This window comes from Equus quagga, chromosome 2 (genome assembly GCF_021613505.1).
Source record: "Equus quagga isolate Etosha38 chromosome 2, UCLA_HA_Equagga_1.0, whole genome shotgun sequence".
Classification (NCBI taxonomy): domain Eukaryota; kingdom Metazoa; phylum Chordata; class Mammalia; order Perissodactyla; family Equidae; genus Equus; species Equus quagga.
In genome coordinates this window covers 70447381-70469008 of record NC_060268.1, presented here as the reverse complement: position 1 = coordinate 70469008, position 21628 = coordinate 70447381, and the positions used below count along the sequence as shown (strand labels likewise).

Genomic DNA, 21628 nt, shown 5'->3' with positions numbered 1-21628 from the left:
TCAAACACACCAATCTCAGTTCTACCTCAAGGCCTTTGCCCTTGCTGCTCCTTCTGCCAAGAATGCTCTTCCCCGGATTTTCCTATGGCTAGCTCCTTCTCGGTACTCAGGCCTCAGCTCAAATGTCACCTCCTCAGAAAAGCCTTCCCTCAACCATCTCCTTCTTGACTTCCAAAAATATGTATTGCATACCTTCTATGTGCCCGGCACCTTGCCAAGCACTGGGGATGCAGCAATGCATGTGGAGCATGATGAGGATTTTTAGGCTGCTTAATTTTAAAACGGTTTATGATGAGGATTTTTAGGCTGGTTACTTTTAAAACTACAGATAAGAAGCAGGCTCCGAGGAGTGGAATTTGTTTGCCCTTTGATCAGAGACAATTGCATTTGTGAAGGAAATCTCCATGCCTCCCTCTCTGCGCCAGGAGGAAGGGGGGATGGCTTTATCTCTGGAAACTCTTAATGGGGAAGGCAAGAACTTAAGTTGTTTACTGTCTGGCAACCTCATGTAACTGACCCCCCACCCCAAAATCCTCCTTTGTCTTTAGTTGAAGATAATATTTGAGCGGTGACTTCTGCCATTTACTCAATCCGGTTTGATTCTTATCTAAAAGTTGTGGGACCGCCCAATGGCCGGACCCTACCGGCACTGGTACCATTTTAACTTTTTTCCTTTGTCTTGTAAAGAGATGACTCACATACCCATACCTTAAATTTAGCCCTAACCCTCAACTCGGGGCAGCAGCAGGAGCTCTGACTGCCCGTGGGTCCTGTCCCCACGCACCAGCTCTGCCTGCCCATGGGCTCTCTCCCCATGCCAGCAGGGGCAGCAGAAGCGGCAGCAGCAGAAGCTCTGACTGCCCATGGGTCCTGTCCCCATGCTATTCCACACTATTCTCTAAATAAAAGAGCACTACTGCCAGATCTTGAGAGTCTAAGAAATCTTTCTTTCGACTCCTCGGCTCACCGATCCCGCATCAGAGCATATCTTCTGCTGGGGGATAAAGATAAGTGAGTATGAATGAGAGGAACTCATGGAGGGGAAACCAATAAATAAAACAACAAATAAGACAAAAGGAGGTAATAAGAGTGAGTGACAGGGCAGGAGGCCCAAGGAAGGGGCTTGGCTTGAAGGATGGGAGGGTTCCAGGGGAGGAGGAGGCCATAGGTCCCTTTATCTCACTTACCAGCTATGTGTCCTGGGGCTAATCAATTAACCTTGAGGCACATCTGTAAAAGAAGATTACGATAACCCCTTGCCAGGGTCATGGAGAATAAACCAAGCTAATGAGCGAAAGCCCGCAGCTCTGCCTGCTGTGGGCCCTTCTAATAATAATAATAATAATAATAATAATAATAAAATATGTAATATATATTTAATAATATATAACAATATTTTATATATAATTATATATTATATAATATATAATTTAATAATAATATATAATAAAAATTATGTTATTATTATTATTATTATTGAGAGGCCAGGCTGACCTCTCATCTTGCTGAAGGCTCTCTCCAGACCCTCTCTGTGGTGGACAGTCCTCCACTGGCTGTAACCTGGAGCTCCCATTCTCAGGAGCCTTCTCCTTTTTTCCCACCATCATCAGGAACATCAGAACAGCATGCCACCAGGAGCTGGGAGGTGGTCCCCAAAGGGCAGGTCTTTCCCACCTCTCCTGTCCTCAGTCAGTCACTGCAGCCAGACCCACTCCCAGGCCTCTGCCTCCCTAGCCCAGGAGAGAGGTAATCTGCAACAAGTGAGATTCTCTGGCCAGTGGTCAGAAAAGGGGAAATTAACCCAATTACGCAGCTCTAGTCTGGGCCAGAGCCTGGATGAACCGGTAATCTGATAGAAAGTTTGCAAAATTAGATCAAACACCTTCAGAGTTTCCTTCCAGTGGACTTTGGGAATCAGGAATTTTTCTTCCTCTAATGGGAGGTGTCGCTGAGTGTCAGGTGGCCCCCTCTGGTCTGTTTTTCTCGCCTGTAAAATGGTCTGTAAGGCTCCTTGTAGTTCTCACACTCTAAGAGTTGTCTGTGTATTTCTTGTCTTCATTGATTCATGTATGACTTGTGGGGTGCTTCAGCCCAGGATCTCTTCTCCTTTCAGCATTCAGAAGATGAGTCATATCATAGCATGTGCCTGATTAAAACCCTCCATGACATCCTATCCCATTTAGGATAAAATCCTCACTCTACTTGACCACGAGGACTTGCTGATCTGATGCCTGCTCACTTCTCTGACCTCATTTAGCAATCCACTAACCTGTATCCTACTCCATGCTGGGCTCCACCCACATTGGCCTCTGCTATCCCTCCATGGTGTCAAGCTTTTTCTTGCCTCTACTTCAGGCCCTCTGCTTGGAGTGCTTTCCTCCAGTTTGTCCCAAGTCTGACTCTTTCTTACCACATAGGACTCAGATCAAATGGTACCTCCTCAAAGAAGTCCTCCTTGACCTTCTTACCTGTAGCACCAAGCCCCACCCCATCCTCAAGTCTCCCTCTTATCACCCTAGGATTTAAAAAAAATCTTTTAAGTGAAATGTAATATCCATACATACGTGCCCACATATCATAAGTGCACAGCTTGATGAATTTTCACAGACCGAACACACCCAGGTAACCAGCACCCACATCAAGAAACAACATGAGCAGCATCCCCACAAGCTCCCTCATGGCCCTTTAGTCCCCCATCCTCCCAGGGTTACCACTATTCTCACTTCTAACAGCACAGATTAATTTGGCCTGTTTTTATATTTCATATAAATGGAAACATACAGGGCCAGCCCGGTGGTGCAGTGGTTAAGTTCGCACATTCCCCTTTGGCGGCCAGGGGTTCGTCAGTTTGGATCCTGGGTGCAGACCTATGCACTGTTTGTCAAACCAAGCTGTGGCAGGTGTCTCACATATAAAGTAGAGGAAGATGGGCGTGGATGTTAGCTCAGGGCCAGTCTTCCTCAGCAAAAAGACGAGGATTGGTGGCAGATGTTAGCTCAGGGCTAATCTTCCTCAAAAGAAAAAAAAAGGAAACGTGAATACTTTAGTGCCTGGCTGTGTGTGTCTGTGAAGTTCATCCACATCATAGTGTGTAGCAGTACATCATTCATCCCCACTGCTGTATTATCATCCTGTTTTATTCATAGCACTTGTCACGATAAGAATTTGTCTATTTGTTGGCATTTTTTTTGTCTACCCCCACTAGAAAGTTAGTTCCATGAAAGTGGGGACTGTGCTTGTCCTGTTCCTCCCACATGGTGGGTGGTCAATAAAGAACCACTGGATGAAGAGCTGCAGGCCATTGCCCATTCTGGGCCCAGCATTTGGTTGGCATTGTGATGGAGACAGAGACGGACTAACATCAATCCTACCTCCAGGAGCTCACAGGTCATGGGAGGGCTCAGATAGGGAGAGCCAGCGCTGAATGAGGGACACTGAGACAGTGCTGGGGGCAGAGGACATGTTCGGGGAGATGCAGGGAGGGCTGGGGGCCATGAGCTCTAGGCTGGGCTGGAATCATTCATTCCATGAGCACTTGTGAGCACACCTTGTAGGGTGGGTGTTGGTTATGGGGAGACCCTCTCTGGGTCCTCAGGAAGGCTGGGGCTAGAAGGGCAGATAAGCAACAAGTGCTGTACAGTAGACTCACATACACAGGGGCCTAGGGAGTGTCCCAGAGAGGGCAGCTGGAGCCAGGGGTGGGGACAGCACTGAGGTGCCGAGACACTTTTTGGGAGGCGGCTCCCTCTCTTTGACTGAGCAGCCTACTCTGAGCCAGGCCCAGTACAGATATCATCTCTTCTAGCCCTTATGCCTCCTCTGTGAGGCAAGGAATGTGATCCCCATTTATACAGTGGGAAACTGCAGCTCAGAGAGGGGACTTGCCCCATGTCCCACAGCTGAACCAAGAGTTGAACCCAAGCCTCCCCGAAGAGCCTGTCTTTTTCCCTGGGTCTCTCTGATGACAACTCACTGAAAATCTGCGTGTGTCAGGGTTTGCCCAAGAGGACACAGTTATTGGTGGGAGAGGATCACAGATTGGGGATACATTTCTTTTCTTTCTTTCCTTCCTTCCTTCCTTCCTTCCTCCCTCCCTCCCTCCCTCCCTCCCTCTCTCTCTCCCTTCCTTCCTTTCTTCCTTCCTTCCTTTCTTCCTTTCTTCCTTCCTTCCTTTCTTCCTTCCTTCCTTCCTTTCTTCCTTCCTTCCTTCCTTCCTTCCTTCCTCCCTCCCTCCCTCCCTCCCTCTCTCTCTCCCGTCCTTCCTTCCTTCCTTTCTTTCTTTCTTTCTTCCTTCCTTCCTTTCTTCCTTCCTTCCTTTCTTCCTTTCTTTTTTTAAGAAGTCTCTTTATTATTGTTACTACAGTGAAAAAATAGCACTTCCATGGATGGTTTTCTACAAGTTATGTGGCCAGTGTTGGTTTTTCCCATTGGGATAATTTCCCTACAGTGAGATTACAGGTGGTTGTGCCAAGGGGCACGGATCATTTTGGGTTCCTGCTGCATGTCCCCTCTCCAATTCCCCATTCCTTCCCCCTGTCTGGGCCACTCAGCCCCTTACTTTCCTGTAGTAGGAAGGTCACAGAAACGCCAGGGCAACATTCCTGGAGGCCCTGGAGAGCCCAGAGGAAGTGCGGAGGTTGGAAAGCAGTGGACAGTAGGTCACAGCAGTGGCAGGGAACAGGCTTGGCTCAGGAGTCCTCCTTGAATTGCATCCCCTCCTGCCACAGAGTGTCTGTGTGGATGTGTGGGATGGGCCAGCGCAGAGACGGTTGATCTTGTTTGTTTTTTTAATTATACAACTTTTTAAAATTGACTTCACAATAGTTTACAACATTGTGAAATTTCAGTTGTACGTTATTACTTGTCTGTCACCATATAAGTGTTCCCCCTTACCCCCTGTGCCCTCACCCCCGGCCCCCTTCCCCTGGTAACCACTGAACTGTTCTCTTTGTCCGTGTATTTGTTTACTGTCCACAAACGAGTGAAATCATATGTTGTTTGTCTTTCTCCATTTGGCTTATTTCACCTAAGATCGCACACTCCAGGTCCATCCATGTTGTTGTGAATGGGATGGTTTTGTCTTTTTTTATGTCTGAGTAGTATTCCATTCTTAACCCATGAACATGTGTTACTTTGATATAAGTGCAAATTAAATAAGGAAAGAACAAAAACCTTCGCAAATTTGATAGGTGAGAAGTGCTCCATGGTTGCTGGGATCTAGATTCCTTTAATTTCTGGCAAGGATGTACATTTCTCAGATGTTTCTGCACCATCTGTATTTTCTCTCAACTCTTGGTGTCAGCTGCCAGAGAACAGTATAATGGTCATGAGCCCTGCACCGGGGGCAGACAGATCCACTTTCAAATTCTGCTCTGCTAGTTATTGTGTGATCTCACACAAGTGACTTAATCTGTTTTTCTCGCCTGTAAATTGAAGGTGGTAATAGCTTACCTCATAGAGTTGCTCAAGGGTTAATCAGAAAATTCATGTAAGGCATCAAGTAAGCATGCCCATGTTAGTTAAGGAATACAGAAAACTCAGATTTGACAAGGAATAACTGTAAGACTGGGGCTTGGGGTGGCAGTGGGGTAGGCACAGGGATGACTCGGGGTAAACAGAGAGGACATGCTGTCCTCAGGCCTGTCTCCCAGACAACTTGCCTCCAGAGCACCCCAGCAGGCAATAGTCCCAGGTATCACACCCTTCCCAGAAGCCTCCTGTACTGAGCTCTGATTCTAGGCAACTCGCCTTTATCATGTCTTTCCAAAACGTTGAACCTAGTTTTCATGGAAACAACAACTCTCCCTTTGTACTCAGACTTGGGTTTATCTATTATATTATGTTTCATAATATAATAACGAACAGCAGTATAAACTGGCTTAGGAACAAATCCAAGAAGCTCTTGGGAGCCTGCAACTTATTTGGTGAGAAGAGAAATGCTTGGGGCCTACTAGACCCATGTTTAAGGTGCCTGTCAATCCCTCGGAGATCTGGTGAAAATGCAGATTCTGAGTCTAGGGCAGGGCCTGAGATGCTGCATTTCTAACTGGCTCCCAGATGATGTGGTGCTGCTGGTCCAAAGGGCCATATTTATGTAGGGAGGGAGAGTATATTCTGCTAGTAGCAAGAGGTCAACATTCCTTGGGCATCTATGAGTCTGTATGTTTTACCAGAAGAATGGCTGTCTTAGTCTTTTCAGGCTGCTATAACAAAATACCACAGACTTGCTGGCTTCTAAACAACAGAAATTTATTTCTCAGAGTTCTGGAGGCTGAAAGTCGGAGATCAGGGTAGCAGCATGGTCAGGTGAGGGCTTTCTTCTGGGTGGCAGACTTCTTTTTGTGGTCTCACATGGTGGAAGGAGCAAGGAATCTCTCTGGGGCTTCTTTTATAAGGCCCATTCATGAGGATTCCTCTCTCCTGACCTCATCACTTCCCAAAGACCCCACTTCCTAATATCATCACCTTTGGGGCTTAGGATTTCAACATATTAATCTGCGGGGGACACAGACATTCAGATCATAGCAGTGGTGAAGTTGTGGTGAGCTGGGTTGACAGAGGTTGCTGGATAACTTCCACTGTGAATAATATTAGTTTATGAAGCACTTTCACATATATCATCTCATTTAATCTTCACAGTATCATGGGCCATTACTTTAATCCCTTTTTACTAATATTTTAAAACTCAGAAGGCTCAAGCAATTTCCCCAAGGGCATGCAGCTAGTCCTAGGCAGAGCTGACACTTCAATCCAACCACATCTGATTCCAGAGGCTGTCTCCCATTCCATCATTATGTGGAGCTGGCCTTGAGAACATCTCTAGATCCTGAACCCAGCCCACAGTAGCCACTGTGCTGAGCCAAGTCTGTATGTCTTATCTCTACCACTGGCTGTTGGAATTGGTCCTTCAGATGGTTTGCAATTAAGCCTTTGCTGGTTCCTGTACATACACCAGGTAATCTCTATTTCTTTGGATTTTGTTCTTTTTTTTTGAGCCCTCCCTTCTGATCTCTGACTTTCTGCTCCAATGTGGACTTGTGGTTCTCTTGGCCTACTAAACAGTTGTGGTTCTGGAATTTTCCTTTACTATTATTCTAGAGACTCCCTTTACTTTATGTTTGTGTTGGATCACCTGTTTCTTAGTTCCCCGGTCTTTCTCTTTCTTGGCTTACCTCCTCATTTTGGTAGAGTACATCCTCCAGTAACTTTCTGAGAAAGGGTGCATGGAAGGTAAATGTTTTGAGAACTTGCGTGTCTTAAAATGACCTTATTGTACCCCCACACTTGATTGAGAGTCTGATAATTGAATTCTATATTGGAAAGCATTTTCCTCAGAATTTTGAAGGTATTGCTATGTTGGTGTCTAGCTTATAGAGTTGCTGGAGAGAATACTAGTGCTTTTCTGATTACACAGTCTTCATGATCATTCCCTCCCCCCCCCCACCCCCTTCTCTGGAAACTCTAGAAACAATTTTCTCTAGTCCCCAAGAGTTCTGGTATGCAAAGATGTCGTGTCCCGGTGTGAGTCTTTTTTTATCCATTGTGCTGGATGCCAGTAAACTCTTTCAATTTAGAAACTCAAGTGCTTCAGTTCTGAGACACTTGGATCGTTTACTTGATAATCTTCCTTCTGTTTTTTTCTGATCTCTTTAGGTCTCCTATTTTTTGGATGTTGGATTTATGGAGTTTTATAATATGGAGAGTTTTTGCTTTACGTGTAGGCACATGTATTAACATTTTTCTTACAGATTTTGCTGTTGATTTCATCTTTAAAATATTCTTCCCAACCCCCAAATTATATAACCAGCTCCATTTTTAATGTTGGCAACAGCAACTTTATAATAAGGTTCATGCCGTTTTTATTCATGGAGCTCCACTGCAGGGAGCACGAGTGAGTATCTGTTGGATAAACAAAGGAGTGAAACGATTTATTGATTAAAAAAAGAAAAAGAAAAATGACCCATGTAATTAGTTTTATCCAGGATCTTATTACCAGCAAATATTCTGGTTTTTAAAGATTTTATTTTTCCTTTTTCTCTCCAAAGCCCCCCGTACGTAGTTGTGTCTTTTTAGTTGTGGGTCCCTCTAGTCGTGCCATGTGGGATGCTGCCTCAGCATGGCCTGATGAGCAGTGCCATGTCTGTGCCCAGGATTCGAACTGGGGAAACCCTGGGCCGCCAAAGCAGAGCGCGTGAACTTAACCACTCGGCCATGGGGCTGGCCCCAGATTCTGGTTTTTAAATGTTGAAACAAACACTTTCTTTCCAATGTTAACAAAATACATGAAAAAATTTATTAGAAGATAAAAAATGGGCAGAAGAGCTCCCAAGCACTCAGTAAATACATAGAACATAGAAAAAGTTTTCAAATTATTTCCAGACACAAGGATATGGAACACCAGTCACTGAAAGAATGGCATGAAAAAGAAGAAAAACACAATTTTATTTTATTTTTTTCCTTTTTATCCCCAAAGCCCCCTAGTACATAGTTGTATATTCTTAGTTGTGGGTCCTTCTAGTTGTGGCATGTGGGACACCGCCTCAGTGAGGCTCGATGAATGGTGCCATTGTCTGCGCCCAGGATTCCAACCAACGAAACACTGGGCCGCCTGCAGCAGAGCTCGCAAACTTAACCACTTGGCCACGGGGCCAGCCCCAAAAACACAATTTTAAAACGAAGAAGATGAAACCAACCAAGACTATCCCTAGGCTGCAGAGTGAGGGGTGGTTAGAGATCTGAGGATGGTTTGGTTCTCAGCGTCAGGTCAGATGCACAGGCTCACACTTCTGGAGCTGTTATACTCTCAGATAGCAGTCTTCTCCTGAGATCCTACCAGGTGCCAGTCCATCAGACAGGGCCCTGGCCCTCTGGGAGTTCATGGGCTGGATGTAAAGACAAGATGTGACTGCAGGAAATAACGTGATGGCCATAACTGAGGGAAATCTGCATGGCTCTTGGCAACTGGCACTTAGGAGGTGCTCATAAAGGAAAGCCTCAGTGAATCCCTAGTCGGGGAAAGTGGCCCGCTTCCCACACATCTAGCTGTCTACAGACTTAGAAACAACTATAAAAGGAGGAGCTGTGAAGAAATGGATCCTCTGATGAGAGAATCTGAAACTGGAAATCTGGAGTGGCAGAAGCGTGTAGTGGTCAGGGACCCAGGGGCTGGAATCAGGCCAGTCCTGGCCTTGACATCTCCAAATCTGGGACATTTGGCAAACTCCTTTGTCTCTCTGTGCTTCAGTTTATGCATCTATAAAATGAGGATAATAACAATATCTACTTCATGTTAGGAAGAGGATTACATGAGACACTGCAAGTAAGGCACAGTGCCAGCACATGGGATACAGCATTCATTTGATACCACAATTCACCTCTGTCTAACCATCAGTCCCACTCTTCAAGTGGCTGCGGGCAAGGCAGTGGGAGCCAATCTTGGGCCTTTGTGCCCTCAGCTGACTGACGGCTCTGAAATCTCCAACGGATAATGGCCGTGACTCCTGTGGTGTTGCCCCTCGTGGCAGGCTGCCCTCCCAAGGCCCAGATAGTTGGCATGCGAAGGCTGCAGTGCTTCAGAGAAAGAGGGTAAACTGAGAACACCCATGTCTCTAGGGCTTCCAGAACAATGTCTAATCAGGCCCATGGTGGCAGCTCAGCATCTTCTTCCAAGTCAATCATCTTGTGCATTTCCAAGGCCAGCTCTTACTCAGCCCAGATCCTGTCCCTCTGAGGGGGCTTCTCTGGGCATCCTTGTTTAGCAATCTGCACCCTAAACTGGCATTTAAAATTATTTTTGCCATTCTTGCAATATACTGGGGTGGAAGGGACCCTCCTGAAATAATACCTTTAATTTGTCAATACCTATCTCTCAAAGTTACAAATGCACATGCCCTTGACAGCAATCCCAGTTCCAGGACTTTATCCTACAGATGTACTCACCCATGCACACAGGGGCTCATCACAGCAAGAGATCGGAAACAATCTAAATACCCATCAGTAGGAGATGGGTATAATGGCATACAGACATAAGGAATGTCAATCATCCCTCATTTATTTGAATATTGAAAATATCTATTGAACGTGTACTCTATGCCAGCCACTGTTCTAAGTGCTTAGGATACATCAGTGAGTGAAACAAAGATTTCCTGCCCTCATGGAGCTCACATTCTGGTTCATGTGCCACATGACACGAAGCTATTAAAAGGCTGCAGCAGATACATAAGTAAGGATATGGAGCCATCTCCAAGCTATGCTGTTAAATGAAAAAAGCCAGGTATAGATAGAGCATACATGTGCCACCATGTGTGTACCCTATAACTTTGTGTTTGCATAGAATTTTTCTGGAAAGATGAAAGTGGGAAGGAGCACTGAGGGACTAGGGGTCAGCTTTGGGATGGAACAGTTACTTTTCACTGTGTGTAAAGTTTGAATGTTTAACCTATGTTTGCCTTACCAAAAAATGCAAAATAAAACAAATTACTAAAACATACGGCCTTTTACTCTGCCAAGTGCCTTCAAACTGTTTAATCCTCTGGACCAGAGTTTCTCAACTTGGGAACTATTGACATTTGGGGCTGGATAATTCCTTGTTGTGGGCTGTCCTGTGCATGGCAGGATGTTTAACAGCATCTCTGGGCTCTACCCGCTAGATGCCAGTAGCACCGTTCCCCAAGTTGTGACAACAAAAATGCCTTCAAACATTGCAAAATCCCATGGAGGCAAAAATCCCCCCGGTTGAGAGCCACTTCTCTAGAAAGCCTGTGAAATAGGGTCGTGGGAATCACTGTCTCCATTAGACAGATAAGAAAATTAGGCCTAAAGAGGATTTATTGTATTTAAAAAAAATTGTGTGCTTCGTTTTTCTATTGTTATCTATTCAACTATAATTTTAAATACACAATGTTGTACTGTACTTCCTACCTTTTAAGCAATCTATCAATATATAAATGGATATATAGAGGCAGAATAAATCTATTTTTAAAGTTTGATTAGTTTCTGGTAATGTTTTAGCTAAGTTACATCTTACTGGAGATGTCAGCCTATATACCATAACAATCATTTCAAAAATAAACAAAATTGGGGCCAGCCCAGTGGCAGAGTGATTAAGTTCGGGCACTTCACTTCAGTGGCCCAGGGTTCGCAGGTTCGGATCCTGGGCACAGACCTACACACCGCTCATCCAGCCATGCTGTGGTGACATCCCACATACAAAATAGAGGAAGACTGGCACAGATGTTAGCTCAGGGCCAACCCTCCTCACCAAAAAATAAATAAATAAGTAAACAAAATAATCTCCATCGAGATTTGGGGGGGAACTCGCTAATTGGATACCTGACATTCTGAACAATTACATCAAACATGTTGAAATATCAAATCTCTTGCTTTGTTCAAACTGTACCTTTTGCCCCCCAAAACTTAGTGTTGGCTGTCCTTGTTTTTCTGGTTGGATTATTATTGGTGTCATGAGGGCAGGACCAAAACCCCTTAATTCTTTTGCATCCCTGTGGCGTCCAGCATGGTTCCTGAGGAGGTTTAAAATGAAGCATCTCAGCAGAGCGTGGACAGAGTAAAGGCCAGGATGCAGGACCAGAATGGCCAGGTGGGAATTGTTGTCAGCTGACAGGTTTGAGAACACAAACTCCAAGGCTGCCTTTCAGAAAAGCCTCTAATCTGTTTAGCCTTGGCAGCTTGCCAAAGGAGCAAGGACTGCAGGTTGTGGTGTTGGGCAAGGAGGGCTGTGTGGCCCCTCCCCAGATCCTCTTGACCTCTGGGGTTTACTGTGCTGGGGGTTGGGGTCACAAAGGCAAATAAGACATGAGGTGAGTACCTCACAGTGTGGTGGGGCTGAAAGACCCATACACAGACAACAGCAATTGAGTGTGGTTAGTGCCGTGGAGAGAGCAGCAAAAGGCGCTCTGGGAACCCTGAGAAGGGAGTAGGGGAAGACTTCCTGCGATAGGGGACATTTAAGCGGAGCCTGAAAGGACAAGTCTCAGATGCATCAGTTTTGTGCCCATCTTTTCCCTTTCACCTTCACACGACTGGTCCTTCTTGCCTTTCTGGTCTCTCAACTCAAATGTCACCTCTTCAGGACAGCCCTCCTTGACTACCCCCTACCCCGTGGAAAGTAGACCCTCCAGTCTCCTTGTTTTCTTTTCTTCTTAGCTCCTCTCAGCAGCTGGCCTTGTTTACACATCTGTGTACCTGCTTGTTGGCCATGGCCCTCCTCCAGGGTGAGCACTCACAAGAACAGAGACCATGTCCATCTCGTTCACTGCTGTGGTCCCCGCGAATACCCAACATCCAGGGTGAAGAGATTTGCCAGGTGGACAGAAGGCGTAGTTGAGGACTAGCGAGGGAGAGGGCATCTCTAGAATGCATTGGGCAGATCAAGGTGAGAAGGACTGGAAAGGGTCATGTGGCTTTGGCACCAAGAAGGAGGATGGCGGAGTTGGTGAGCCTGAGGTGCAAATGAGAAGAGGAGAAATCTACATAACCCCTGGGGAAGTGTGACCGAGAAAGGGAGCGGAGATGTGGGGTGAGCACTAGAGGGGCCACTGAATCCATGGAGGGGTATTAGTCTCTTTAGTAGGAGGGAGACCAGACTGCTTTTAGAGTGAGGGTCAAGAGCCAATAGAGACCAAGGAAAGACGGGGACACCTCGAGCAGGGTCCTCAGGGATGCAGAGGGAGCACAGAACCCTCGTGGAGAACATTTGTCTTTGACGGCTGGCAGGAGCCTGCTGCATGGTACCAGTTACAGATGTTTGGTGCGTGGGGTGGTGGTCTGAATTGGACGAGGAGAAATGGAAGGTGGTTGGGTAGGGGCAAGGAGTCAAGCAGTGAATGTAGCTAGGGATGGCAGTAGGCAAAGTCAGGAGGGGCTGGTAGGTGGGGAGAAGAGGAAGATGACAAGGGACTAGAAGAAGAAAATGCATACAGTAGTCCCCCCTTGCCCGCAGTTTCGCTTTCCTTAGTTTCATTTACTCGTAGTCAACCATGGTCCAAAATATTAAATGGAAAATTTCAGAAATAAATAATTCATAAGTTTCAAATTGCACACCATTCTGAGTAGCGTGATGAAATTTCTCGACATCTCGCTCTGTCTTGCCCAGGATGTGAATCATCCCTTTGTCCAGCATATCTACATTGTATACGCTATCCTCCCGTTGGTCAGTTAGTAGCTGTCTGGGTTATCAGATTGAGTGTAGCGGTGCTCACAGTGCTTGTGTTCAAGTAACCCTTGTTTTACTTAATAATGGCCCCAGGGGCTGGCCCCGTGGCCAAGTGGTTAAGTTCGCGCACTCCGCTGCAGGCGGCCCAGTGTTTCGTTGGTTCGAATCCTGGGCGCAGACTTAGCACCACTCATCAAACCATGCTGAGGCAGTGTCCCACATGCCACAACTAGAAGGACCCACAACACAGAATATACAATTATGTACCCGGGGGCTGTGGGGAGAAAAAGGAAAAAAAATAAAATCTTTAAAAAAAAAATAATAATGGCCCCAAAGCACAAGAGTAGTGATGCTGACAATTCGGATATGCCAAAGAAAAGTCATAAAGTGCTTCCTCTAGGTGAAAGGTGAAAGCTCTCAACTTAATAAGGAAAGAAAAAAATCGCATGCTGAGGTTACTTTTATTACAGTATACTGTTATAATTGTTCTATTTTATTATTAGTTATTGTTGTTAATCTCTTACTGTGCCTAATTTATAAATTAAACTTCATCATAGGTATGTATGCATAGGAAAGAATATAGTACTATTCGTGGTTTTAGGCATCCACTGGGGGTCTTGGAATGTATCACGCCCATAAGGAGGGACTACTGCAGTGTGATGGTGAAGGTTTAGGGAGGGTGAGAAAGACAGCAGAGGCTGGTCTGAGAGTAGGGCATCTGATTTTCAGATTTCAGAGAGGGACAGTTGGGGATGACACAGCCTAGGCTGTGGTCATGAGAGCTGGTGGCTGAGGTGGAGTGAAAGGTCATTGGAGATGAAGTCAAGGATCTGAGTAGCCCTGTGCCGCATGGGTCCCCCAGGAGGACAGCAGGGTCTGAGGTGGAGAAGTAGCCAGAAGTGAGCTTCCAGAATGAGGGAAAGTGCATTCGGGAGACTGGACAAAGAGGAGGTCTGTGGGCCGCAGAGGTCACGGGGCTACACAAAGGCTGGCCAAGAAAGGAAGCTGACCACAACTGTCCCGAGGAACGGCGGTGGGGGAGTGTCCTCCAGGCAGGGCCAGGTTTAGTGAAGGCAGGAGGTGGAGGGTCGGAGTGTTCCTTGGAGGGGGCTCCTGGGAGTATAGGGGGAAGGGAACGGGAAGCCAGAATCACGGAAGGATAGATGTGGGATGTGAGGCTGGGGTTGGCTGGCCTCCAAGCTCCCAGGGAGCCTCTACTGAGCATCTGTGAGCGCCGGTCACCAGGCTGAAAGCTGTGCTTCACTCCAAGCAAACAGGCACTTGGAGACGAGGAATTGTGAGACTCTGCCTCGCGTGGGAAATGCCTGCCCACTCGGGGAGGGCCCAGGCCTCTCTCCCGAGCTGGCTTTGGAGCAGAATCTCCCTTGGGATTCCTGGGACCCCTGCTGCCCCGCTGCGAGACCCTGGACACTCCGGAGACCTCTGTGTCCTTTTCCTAAGAGGGGTAGGCCTGCCTGGCCCAGGGAGCACAAGGAAGGGCGCCTCCTTGAGTACAGTTCAGGGACAAGGCAGAAATTCCGGAAATTCCAGATTCTTTGGGGGGTCTTGGAAAGCCCAGATCGGGAGGGCCCGGCTTGGCTCCACCGCCAGAGGGCGCCGTCGGCCCAGTGGGTGGCCTGGCGTCGGTCCGGGGCCACTGCCCATTCCCTGCCCCGGACCCCGCCCCACGAGAGGTGGGCGACCGGCCCCGGCCCGAGGCCGGCGAGGGCGGGGCGAGGCCGGGCCGGGGCGGGGGAAGGAGTGCGAGGGGCGGGGCAGGGGCCGGCAGGCGCGTTCCCTTCCCTCCTTCCCTCCCTCCCTTTCTTTCTCTTCTTCTGACTCTCTAGTCTTTTCTTTGCCTCCGCAGCCGGCCGAGGGGGCGGGCCCTGCAGCCTTTGTTGCCGGCGGACCGAGCGCAGCCGCCTGCCGGGCCAGAGGCTGGGCCGGGACGCCGCGAGCTGCACGCGGGCCGGGCATGTCCTGAGCCGGACCCGGGACCGGGCAGGAGCGGACCAGACGGACGAGAGCGTGCGCGCGGGGTCGCCCGGCGACCGCCTAACCCTGGCCATGCCCAGCGACCCGAGTCCCCGCAGCCCCGCGCAGCCGCTGCGCCCCCTGCTCCTGCTCCTCTGCTTTCTGGCGCCCGGCGCCCTCGGATCCGCACTAGGTAGGTGGCCGCCTCTCTGCGGCCGGCCGGCCCTGCCATTCCTCCCCGCTCCCCCAGCCTCTATTTAGCCCCTTCTCACCTCTGTAGACCCTGCGTCCGCCCGGCTCTGCCCGGAGCTGTAGCGGTCCCCGCTTCCCTCGTGGTAGGGACAGGGGTGGGGTCCTGGGAACGAAACCGCTCCCCGGGGGGTCTTCTCCCGCCCTCGAGTCCGCTGTCGAGCCCGCCTGTAGCCTGGAATAAGCCCCTTGCGCTCTTCGGGCTCCCGTGTCCCCAGCTCGGGTGCAGCAGCGCGCCTCCCCCGGGATCTCCCGTCCGGGGGGCTGGACGGAGCGCAGCTTACACGGTTTCTTACCCTTCTCAGTGCGCCTTGTCTGGAAAGCAGGCTGGCCAGGACGCCGCGGGCGAGGGCAACGAGTCGCAGGTCTGCGCGGTCCCCCGCCGCGCCCCCGGCCCCCGCCCACCGCCTCTGGGCTGCCCTCCCGGCCCTCGGCGACGCTGGGGGCCGAGTCTCGCGCGGCCCTCGCACTTCCTGCCTCCCCCTCCCCCAAGTGTGTAGGCGCCGGGAGTGGAGCGGGGAGCGGGAGCTTCTTTCCCTGGCTCCGGGCTTGGCTCTCCCTGCCCCGCCCGGCCGGCCTCCGACGAGCCTCTGGCCCGGGTCCAGGTTCTTGCTCGGCCGCCGCCCGCCGGGCCGCAGAGCTCCTGGCGCGGCCGGAGCGGCCGGCTTGGGAATTTAGGAGCCGAGGGTGTAGGGGACCCCTGGCCGGGCGCTCAGGGAGCTCCTGGTCTGTTGGGGCCGGTCGGATAGTGGGGAGACCTGTGCAGACGAGGAAGTCGGGAAGGCTTTATAGGCAAGGAGGGGCCTGGGCTTGGAAGGATGGATGAACTTTGGATGGCTGGAAGGGTGTGGAGGCGGTGGGAGCGTCCCCGCCGGGGTCTGGCTGAGGCTTGCGTGCTGGGGATGGGGCAGACTTGCCTCCCCATCAGAGGGATTGTGGTTGTGAGGCTAGAAAAGTGTCTGGGCAGGAATGTAGGGGACGTTTAGACTAGATCCTAGAGGTTTGGGGAGCCGTTGAGGGGAGTAGCTGATGAAAGCAGTGTTTTAGAGAGGTTCCGTCTAACAGCTGGGTGTAGGGAGTAGAGAGAGAGCAAGCATTTTGTGAACACCTACTATGTGTCAGCCTCCCCAGTTCTTATTTCTCATCTGCTTCACAAAACCCAGCAAAGCAGGTGATGGAAAGTTCTTTTATGGATGAGGGAACAGGCTCGGAGAGGACAGTGACCTGCTAGGTTTGACTCATGGCTACCAAGGTGAAGCCTTTGTTTTCCCACTGCCCAGAGCTGAGAACCCTCAGGATGAACCAGGTGATGGGGATGAGGGAACAGTGGTTGCCTGGGAACTGCCCCTGAGCCTGAACTTGGGTCCAGGTCCCCTGGCAGCTGTGGGAAGGATAGGGGTTGGGGGAGAGCCCCCTGTGGCCAGGGCCCTCTCTTACTTCCACTGCATGCCAGTCCCATGTATGAGCTTGGCCAGCCTCCCCCCTCCATGGCTGTAGTTTGCCCGTTTATTAAGCGGGGATGATGGTGTCTCTTATGTAGGGTTCTTGTGAGGATTTAAGTGAGATGCTGAAAGTCGGTTGCTTAGCTCAGAGCAGAGTGACTACCATGTGATGGCCATGATTTTTATTAATCTGCTAGGCAGACCCAGTGAGATTAGGGAGTTCTTGGTAGGTCCTATAACTTGGATTTGCCATTTGCGGGTGGAGGCAAGTGCCCTCCCCCATGTAATCTGGGCACCCCCCCTTCAGGGTGAAGTGTCTGTCTCTGATGTCCCCACAGATACGTAGCATGGATCCTCCCCATCCTGCTCCCATGCAGGATCCCTGATCCCAAGGCTGCTGAGCTCTCTGTCATTTTCTCTGGAGCAGCCCAGGATACCTAGTCCTGGGGCTCCACCCGCTGAATGCTGCCTCCCTTGACACCAAAGGGCACACCTTGGGCTCACTTTTAGGAAAATGTATCCTGACTTTTTCTCCTCCTGTGACAAACCGAGGGACTTGTTGAGGTTGCTGGGACTGGGGCCTGGTCATGTCCCCACCAAAACGCCGTGTCATATATGTGAGCCCTATGCGTGCACATATGTGCATAGCAGGCACATGCAGAAGGACTCAAGGAAGAGGGCATGTGTCACACACACACATACACACATACACACACCCCCTGGTTTTTGTTTTTCTCTTTGGCATAGCTTCAGGTCAGGTTGTTTGAAGGGCTGGGTTATAACTCAGGTTCTTGATAGAGAGGTGAGGGTAAATACCATGTTGGCATTTCTCTGGGAGAAGCTCCAAAGTAACAGTTCTGTCACCTAGGGATGGTATTCAAAGTATTTAACACCCAGGGTGGCAGGAGCCCAGACCAGTCAGAACAGACCTCCTGACCTGGCAGAGCAGACCCGGCCGTGAACCACTTGCAGTCCCGCTGAATGGCACCTGCTGCCGTCCCACTGCAGCTTTCCCTCTGCTCACTCAGCTCTGATGCACTCACATGCCATTCAGGAGACTGGAACCTGCAGATGCCCTTTGCTGGCACCAGGTGGTTGTACCAAGGTCTCTATCAGGGGTCAGCTATAGGAGACATTGAAAGAATTGCTTACTTTTTAACTCACTCTGCCCCCCCTTTCAAAATATTTTAATGGAAAAAGAATACAAGTTGATTTTAAAAAAAATTAATGCAGAGCAAAACAAGAAAGTAAAAATTATTGCAATTAACTAGTAACATCCTATAAATCTTTATTTTCTCCTTTTTAACTAAAAACATTTTATTAAGCCATCAGGCAAAGAGACAAAACAATTTTTTGTTGTTGTTGAGGAAGATTCGCCTTGAGCTAACATCTGTTGCCAATCTTTTTCTTTTTGCTTGAGGAAGATTGTCTTTGAGCTAACATCTGTGTCAGTCTTCCTCTATTTTGTATGTGGGTTGCCGCCACGGCATGGCCACCGATGAGTGGTGTAGGTCTGCACCTGGGACCCAGACCCAGGCTACCAGAGCAGAGTACGCTGAACTTAGCCACTAGGCGACAGGGCTGGCCCCAAAACACGTTTTTAAAGAAATAGCTAAGTATACTTTAGAACTTCTCTGCTAATTTTCAGTCATAACAGCTCACATTTGCCATGTACCATCTACCGTTCTAAACACTTGCCTACTAATTCATGTAATTCTCATATGACCAAAGAGAGTAGCTATGGTTATTATTATATCCATTTTACAGATGGAGAAACTGAGACGCTTAGCAGGTGAGTAATCTGCTCATGGTCTAATAACTGTGGGTGGCAGAGCTGAGATTCAAACCCAGGCCATCTGGCTCTAGAGCACACGAATTAATACTAGTGCCTTTTACCGGCATCATAGCTCTACGCAGCCCCTATCATATTTATGAACTTAACAGGCTGCTTCTGTCGCAATCTTTGCCCAGGGTCTAGAGGAGGTGTTCTCAGCAGGCCTGCACGTCCCTGGGGACATGGATCCCTCCACACGCACACTTTTTTGAGCTCCTGGGGCCATTTCTCCCCAGTAGTTCAGATTCTCCAGTCACATGCATAGCTCCCTCTCCCACCCACATGTACTGAAGACACTGCTGTTGCCTGGAAGTGTGTCATGTAGCTCCTGTTCCTCTGGGACACTGAGCGCTTCAGGGCTAGTTGGCGTCAGTGCCCTGTTCCCTTCAACTGCTCGTTAGCAGCCATGCCCTGGGAACCACTGGTAATACTCATTTAAAAATAACAAAGCCTTGGACTGTAGCTGGTGTCTCATTTGCTCTCTCTTTGTCCTCTTCCCCTCCTTATATTTTCTGACCTGGATTCTCTGAGCAGATGAGGAAACTGAGGCTCAGCAAGATGAAAGGACTGTGCAGGCCACACAACTATTAAGTGGCCAAGTTAGGACCTGAACCCAGGTTTTTCCCTGTTCAAAGCTCATACTTTTGACAATGTGTTATTTTGTGACTCCATTGTCTCTCAATTCACAGAACACATGCCTGCGCCAAGATTAACTTCTGGCTGCTTGTTCCCCTCACTCTTGGCTTTTTCCTACTTCTCTGGGGTCTCCCACACAGTATCTACCACCAAGATGCCCTCCCCATCTTCATGATTAAGTATGTACCCATGTGTCAAGGGAGGTCTCACATATGCCCCCTCGACGAAGCTTTTCTTCGCCCCAGTCCATCCGTGGGCTGTCCCTTCCCTCCACTTAGGCCTTCTCAGCATTGTGCGGGGGTGAGGATTGTGAGTGCCCTGCACTCATTTCTCTATTTTGAGGGCAAGGTTGGTATCTTATACATTTTCCTCGACTTGGGGCACTGAACCCTCCCTCACAACCCCAAAGCCATGGACCAGGAAGGTAATGTAAATGAACAAACAAGGCTGGTGGGAAGACATTTTTCTTGAAACGTGGGGCCTCTTAGCCCGTCTCTTGTTTTCCCATTTCTGTTAGAGATTCAGTTCTTTACTGAATGAAAGACAACACAAGCATGAAGCCAGAGGGCCACTTACATTTAGCTACAGCGTTGGGAAAATGATAGGGAGCGGTGGAGACTGAGGCAGATGGGTGAGCACAGGCACTCTCTAAAGGGCCACTTCTGACAAGTGGGAACTTAGGCCCGACATGGATGGATGATAAGACTTTACAAGGAAAGCTTGAAAATTGAGATTTTCATGCAAGATCATGTGATTTTTAAACATTGGCAACTGATTAAATATTTTTCAATATTTATGCCAGCCAAAACAAACCAAAATATATCCAAATCAATTAACTGACAAACAGAAAGGAGTCTGCAGGCTGTGGTTGTGGAGTTGTAATCCTAAATGCCCTTATTAAGGATGTCAGAGTAGTAAGTCTTAAATTATCCAGCCCAGTGGCTTCCAAAGGGTAGCCCCTGAAATGGTTACATCAGAATCCCTGGAAAGTTTAGAAAAACATAGAAAATACAGATTCTGGGGCTTTAGAGCCTTGGCTCGATGGAATCAGAACCTCTGGGCTGAGTCCTGGGTGTCTGCAGTTTTTCAAAGCTCTCCAGGTACTGCTGATGTGCAGCCAGCTTCCCTCCCAGTGGGGAATTTCCCAACTTCCCTGATGATCACCATCCCCTGAGACTCTTGATAAAAACACTGCTTCCCAGTCCTGCTTCCTGGAGATGCTGATTCAGTGGGTCTGGGAGGGGGCCTGGGAATTTGTTTTTAACCAATTCTTATCTGAGAAGTCTGGAAAATCCTTTCACTGGTGCCCTCCTGAAACTCAGATCCAGGGAAGATTTGCCCAGAGCCATACAGCAAGTCACTCCAGCCCAGCGTGCCTCCTGACTCTTGGAACCTGCTGTTGGAGGACTGCACCCTGAAGGCCGACCTCTGGGGCAGTTGTGGGCAGTGGAGGATGTCCTCAGCAGGGGAGCACACCACTGGTGTGTACAGGGCACTCTACACGCGGTTTGGCAGGAAGCAGACTGGAGTTGGGTTTCTGCAGCCTGGCTGGGGTGGAGTTTGGGCTGGGGCTTCCCTTCCAGCCACAGTAGGCAGCCCCAGGGAGAGCCATGCTAGGACATCTGCAGGGCACCCAGGCATTCTTGTGGTCCCTAGGGGTCATTGTCATGAGCAGCCAGGATCCCAGGAGCTGGATATAAACCTACTCAGTCTGGGCAGGACCTGGGTCTGAGGGAATCCTTAGATCAGCCAGCTTCCTAACTGTTCCTCAGAGCCTGGGAGCTGCGGAGACAGAAAAGGGGGGACAAGTCCTGAGTGTCAGCCCTGGGGTTCCAGTGCTCCCCCACCCCCAATACAGTGCTATTCTGATTTGTATATGTGGTCCACATGAGATTTCTTTTGAAGACTAGGTCTGGTTGCCAAAGAAGTTTGACAAACTTGATCTAGTCCAACTCCTTTATGTTAATGATGCAGAAACAGACCCAGCAAAGGATGGACTGCTGAGAATGTAGAAAAATGTTACTGGAGAGATCGAAGCCATTTGAGGAGACTTGGGTCCCAGTCTCAGCTCTGTCACTCTTGCTGTGTGACTTTAGGCCAGTCTCCACGTCTCTGAACTTCCCTTTGCTTTCTCACCTGGAGACCTTATTGCAGGTGTCCTAACCTGGAGTCTGCAGCGTAAGAGATATGGGTAGAATTCAGAGGATCCATGAACTTGGATGGGAAAATACTACATCTTTAGTTTTTCTAACCTTTAAGTGAAATTTAGCATTTCCCTGAATTATGAATATTAGCAACAAATCATAATAGCATTAGTAG

General features: G+C 48.9%; 1 protein-coding gene across 4 annotated transcripts in view; it reads left to right on the top strand.

The window, feature by feature from the left end:
- Window positions 1-14818: 14818 nt before the first annotated feature.
- ADAMTS7 (ADAM metallopeptidase with thrombospondin type 1 motif 7) overlaps window positions 14819-21628 on the top strand; it is a 46561-nt gene continuing 39751 nt past the window's right edge. For 2 of the 4 annotated variants that reach the window (XM_046652854.1, XM_046652852.1), the window contains exon 1: window positions 14893-15341. In XM_046652854.1, coding sequence (XP_046508810.1) covers window positions 15242-15341 — 100 coding nt within the window. In that variant the 5' untranslated portion in view covers window positions 14893-15241. Of the gene's footprint in view, window positions 15342-21628 lie in introns of all 4 variants that reach the window. The other 2 variants (XR_006887446.1, XM_046652853.1) reach the window with 2 other exon arrangements.